We start from the raw sequence: 5,490 nt of genomic DNA, 5'->3' as shown, positions 1-5,490 counted from the left end.
AAGGAATTGAAAAGTGCATGATGAATTAATCTCATGGCAGTGGATCGATTGATTACCTACTCGAATTGTCGTTAACGTAAATCCTAACAAGTCGTTTTATGGTTGAAACGGAGTTAAATTCACTGTGCTATTCAACTATTCTTATCTGTTAATCAATAATTGTTAGGATTCAATTAAAATCTTATATTAAAAAAATTTAAAAAATATTATGAGATTAAAAAGATATAAGATATTTTTATTGGTATCAAATCTTTTGAAAAGAGTCTAAGAGTAAAGTCATGAGGGTTTAGACTCAAAGTGAATAATATTATATCATTATGGAGATATGTGAATATCTTTTGGGCACAACAAATGATATCAGATCAATGGTCCTGACCAGATGTAATGTGGGATGACCTTGAATGAAATTGAGGGTAGGCCTGGAGTAGGTCAGGGTGACCGGATGCTCGTAGGGAGGTTCAGAGTAAGTCAAGAGTTACTGGAAGTAAATGCTCGCGGGGAAGTTTGGAGCGGGTTAGGGTGACCAGATGCTTACGAGGAAGCCTGAAACAGATTCGGGTGATCGAATACTCGCGGGGATGACCCGGACTGAGTCAGGGTGATCGGATGCTCGTGGGAAAAGTCCGGAGTAGGTCAGGGTGACTGAATTCTCACGGGGAGGTCCGGAGTGGGTCAGGATAATCGGATACTCGCGGGAAGGTCCGAAGCAAGTCAAGAATGACTGAATACTCATAGGGAGGCATAGATCATGAGAGTAATGATGGTTTTTCGTTTTAGGGGAGGATTGTTGGGATTCAATCAAAGTCCCTCATTGAAAAGATTTGGAAAATATCATGGGATTAAAAGGATGTAGGATATCTCCATTGACATGATACTTTTTGGGAAGAGGCCAAGAATAAAATCATGAGAGTCTAGATTAAAATAAATAATATCATATTATTATAGCGATATATGAACATCCTTTGAACATAACAATAATTATTAACATCAAGTTAATTTATTAAGGCTCTAATTACAGAAGCCTAACGAAACGATAAATAATATCTAATTAAATCTTCTATAATCTCATTTGCCAACTGCATGACAAGGAAAATTATCTGTCTATATTTAGAAAAAAACAGATGAAAAATAGTGCCAAAATCTCCATTAGTGTATTTTGGTTCAAGCATCACTATTACAGAGAAGAAAAAAAAAGCTAGAATAAGACCGAACTTTAAATTATAACACCTAATCACGGAAAAAAAAAGCTAGAAGAAGACCGAACTTTAAATTATAACACCTAATCACGGGCAAGAGTTAAATCTGACGTAAGGAGAAAATTAGGGTTAATATGAACAGTTGAACCATGCATGGTTGCTCACAGGGGGAAATTATATTTTATGAACAAGTTACATACTATATTAAACTAAATTAAATTAAACTAAACTAAATTTAAGAGCTTGTTTTGATTAAATAACAAACATTTATTAATACGTGCTCTGCGGCATGCATGTTTTACATGATGAATCATAGTCATTGTTAAAATTATCATTGACGTTGCAATTCCATAAGGGTTTTGGTGAGACATTGATCAGTCACCAACCCTATAATATCTATTAAAATCTCAGACCTCTGCCGTAGCGGTTGACCAAGTGCCTATAAATTCGAGCTCTTCTTCCTTCCACTCATTGCTCGTGATGGTGTGCAAGATGTGTGGGACTGAGAAGACAAAGGTGAACTGCAGGAAGGGCCTGTGGTCTCCTAATGAGGACCAGAAGCTCAAGGATTACATCCTCAAACATGGCCATTGTTGCTGGAGCTCAGTCCCTCTCAAAGCTGGTAATTAATTAATTAACTAGAGTCTATACTTCATGTAATTAAACTACAACAGTTCGCTTTAAGCAATCTTTTTGGCAATGAAAAAACTACTAATTTTTATAGGTTTACAAAGGAATGGAAAGAGCTGCAGGTTGAGATGGATAAATTACCTGAGGCCAGGGCTCAATCACGGCGCTTTTGCTGCTGAGGAGGAGGCGACTATTGTGAAATTCCACACCATGTGGGGCAACAAGTGAGGGTTCTGAAAAAGATCATTGATTTTAATTTGTTGTTGAAACATTTATTGTTGTTATATCTAGTTTTTCTTTGCTTTGCTTTGTTCGTGAGAGTCATAAGCAATTTGAAACTGGTGCCGGCCACAGGTGGTCTCAGATTGCGATGCATCTGCCAGGAAGAACAGACAACGAAGTGAAGAATCACTGGAACACTTATCTCAAGAAGAAGCTCCCTAAGGTTGATGAATGCCATTCAAAGCCTGAACAAGTACTGTCGGAAGAGAACGATAGCCAAATCTCATTTTCAGAATCCTCAATTTCACAAGAAGCATCATACTCAGTGAGCCCTGAATCCATCATAAACAACAGCAATGATCAACCTCCTCTTCCGAAAGTACTATTTGCAGATTGGTTGCCGATGTTCGGTTACAGTACGGACCAGAGCTCATGGGTTCTGAATGGTAGTGGGACGACGACTTATGTCCCGAGTCCCGAGCTTAGGCAGGCTGAGAATGTTGAGATGGCGAGTGCGAACGCGGGTGTGCATGGCATGGAGGACTTGAGCATGTATGGAGAATTTCAGTTGCAGTTTGAACCTGCGGAACCAATTCCCTATGATCTATCTTCATTTAGTGAAGCAAACAATTGTTTTGAGCTAAATCATGATTTGTTTTATTAGTCTACAGGTGAAAGATATAGACTTGTTTGTAAGAAAACGTCAATTTGTTTGTAATTAAGACATTCTTATAGCGTGTGTGAGAATCAGCAGTTATATTATTGTTTTCAAGATGAGGACTCTTTGATGGTATGGATGCCCACACCGAATGAAACAAAAGAATAAATTTCGGAATAGTTTATCTCTAGCCACCATCACTATCAAAGCAGAATATGATATGAGGTGACCTTCAAGTTAAACAAAGGGAGAAAAAAACATGTTTCTTTTTTATTTTGGAAAAATGATTGACAGTCCATGTCGATGTCTCATTTTCATGATCAAAATGGGGGGTTGCTTCCATATGCAACTCAATAATTTGATAGCACGATTAAAATGAAATTAAACGAACAGGTAAGTTTGAGAATAAATTTTATATTTAAATATATATAATTTGAAATGTGACAGACACTATTTATATTGACAGTTAACTTGAAACATTACTAGCCTTGAACAATTATATTTTCAAAACAATGCACACTGATTTTTGTTACAAGTTTTGATTGCTTATATATGCTTATTGTGATAGTAAAAGATAGAATCCACCATCCCAGCGGTCCTACATAGTCTCTGCTTCATACTAACCAACTCAATCTTATCCCGGAGTGCTTATATATTGTGGTAAAAAGGTGAATACGCTCACCCCCAGCACCCCCGTCAATCCGTCCCAAGACCAACACGGAGGAAGTAAATCATGGGCGGTTACTAGCCTTTGGAATAGTGACTAACACATAAGGGAGGTATTTACCTGGTTTTGCTGAGATTCGAACCTCAGACCTCATTGTGACAACACCTTATGCGCTAGCCACTAGACCCATCCGAGGGGACGAAACTAAGGTAGGGTAAACTTTTTAACGTGACTGGGCCCACTGCTCCTCGGCCCCATACCCCAGAAACCCCCGAAGGGATTTTTTGGGAGTCTCAGTACCACGGATAAAGAGTTGATAAGAGGGCTCGAACGCGGCACCTCAGTCAACAGTGCCTAAAATAGGGACTTAAATTGATAAGAGCATGCGCAAGTGGAGACTCGAACCTGGCACCTCAGTCAATAAGTAACAACATCATAACTAGAGCACCCTTAGTTCAGTTGTTCCCGGGGTGCTTATATATACTTGTTGTGAACATGCAGATGGTGTGACATTTAATGCTTCATTAGTCTTCTCATTTCAACCAGTCGGTGAGTTAGTTATTGGCCTAAACTTTAAATTTATTCTAGGACGGATAAAATATCATACTTGAAAACTGAATAGATGGTATATTAATAATGGTGGCTTAGTTGTTAATTAAGAGGGAACTCTTTACTCCGAGGAGAAGTTTCTTTTTGATCCTGTGCATACTAAAACGAGTAAATAGGACGTCAGTCCTAGAAATCAAGGAGGGGGTTCTTGGCAAAGACCCTTCGATGTTCAAGTTAGTACAAATTTCGAACAAGCAAATGAAAAATAGTAGAGAACATGCGTGCGAGAGTAAGCCTCAGGTGTTGAAAATCGTACCTTGCCAACGGAGAGTACCCCTTTTATATATATTACCTCTCAAAACCTCCGTAATCATGAGGTGATGAAGAATGTCAGAAGTTGTCAAGTATTGGAAAGTGTACAACTTGTGCAATAATTATCCGAAGAATCTTCCATTACTCATATTTGTGTACCTCCTTTGTTGTTCATAGCTGATGTTATTGATGAGGCAGTTAAAGGAATATGCTGTTATAAGCAGTCGGCTGATGAGAAACATGATAGTTCTCAAAGAAGGTTCAAGAAGAATATTTTCTGACATATGATTATTGTTCTGTCAGGTTGTTAGAATTCTTTGATCATATTGTCTGCTGGATATGTCTTGGCCAGCCGATAAGGCCGACTCTTTTTATGCCTATCCTCACATTAAGCTTAGGCCCGATTGGCTTTTTATCCGTTAGGCCATATAATGGGCTGCCCATGGAGATGGAGCTGTATTATGAGAGGTTCATGTTAGAGTGTATACTAAAAGCCTAACTTTTTGTATAAACATTTATAAGAATCACATTGGTCAAATATCTACATTTATAAGCTAATTGTAGTTGTTCAATTAATTTATATTGTAGATAACATGGTGTATGGTGTCACACACAGAAGATCATGTTATCAGTTCCTTATAAATTATCAAAAGTAGATCACGACTAAGATGGATAGGAACAAACCATTGGAATAGTCGTAGTGTAATTTGATATTAGTTTATCTTGACTATAAAATTATACTAGTACACTCTGAGTGTATTGAGCAGGACCATTTGAGGTAGTTTCTTTTTATACTGACTAAATAAAAGAACAAGATCTCTGTTATTATGGAAGTGTGTACTCTTAATCCTAATATAATAACAAACACGTATACTTAATATTTATTTCTTTAATTTATCAAAGGGTGCGATTTAGTTCTATAAATCAATATACCCGATAAGTTGGAAAATAATATTATTTATAGTGTGTGTTGTTGATTATAGAAGAAAACTGTGTCCTAGGAATCTAGGTTGATGATGTCCCCAAGAGGAGCTCATAAGGATTATCATGTAAACCCTGCAGGTGGACTTAGTCCGACATGACAATGAAGTTGAGTGGTACTACTCTTGATGCTAGATATTAATTAAGTGAGTTGTCAATAACTCATTTAATTAGTGGACATTCTATATCTTAAACACAAGGAGACTAACACACTGATGATAAGAAGGAGCCCATATAGTAATATGTGATTGGTGCGGTAGTTCAATAATAACTCT

At 37.4% G+C, this 5,490-nt stretch overlaps 1 protein-coding gene across 1 annotated transcript; it reads left to right on the top strand.

The window, feature by feature from the left end:
• Positions 1–1,675: 1,675 nt before the first annotated feature.
• LOC122017170 (transcription factor LAF1-like) lies at positions 1,676–2,794 on the top strand. Its single transcript, XM_042574708.1, has 3 exons — positions 1,676–1,818; positions 1,921–2,050; positions 2,181–2,794. The coding sequence occupies exons 1-3, from the start codon at positions 1,677–1,679 to the stop codon at positions 2,710–2,712; spliced, it is 804 nt and encodes a 267-aa protein (XP_042430642.1). The 5' UTR covers position 1,676; the 3' UTR covers positions 2,713–2,794.
• Positions 2,795–5,490: the final 2,696 nt, after the last annotated feature.

This window comes from Zingiber officinale, chromosome 8B (assembly GCF_018446385.1).
Source record: "Zingiber officinale cultivar Zhangliang chromosome 8B, Zo_v1.1, whole genome shotgun sequence".
Lineage (NCBI taxonomy): Eukaryota > Viridiplantae > Streptophyta > Magnoliopsida > Zingiberales > Zingiberaceae > Zingiber > Zingiber officinale.
The sequence above is the reverse complement of the archived record's forward strand: the minus strand, read 5'-3'. Positions and strand labels throughout refer to the sequence as shown.

What these genes read in the sequence shown, in the direction of transcription:
- LOC122017170 (XM_042574708.1), top strand. Translation starts at nt 1,677, where the DNA reads ATGGTGTGCAAGATGTGTGGGACTGAGAAGACAAAGGTGAACTGCAGG. An exon ending in CTCAGTCCCTCTCAAAGCTG is followed by an intron (nt 1,819 to 1,920) that starts GTAATTAATTAA and finishes TAATTTTTATAG; the next exon opens with GTTTACAAAGGAATGGAAAG. An exon ending in CACACCATGTGGGGCAACAA is followed by an intron (nt 2,051 to 2,180) that starts GTGAGGGTTCTG and finishes TGCCGGCCACAG; the next exon opens with GTGGTCTCAGATTGCGATGC.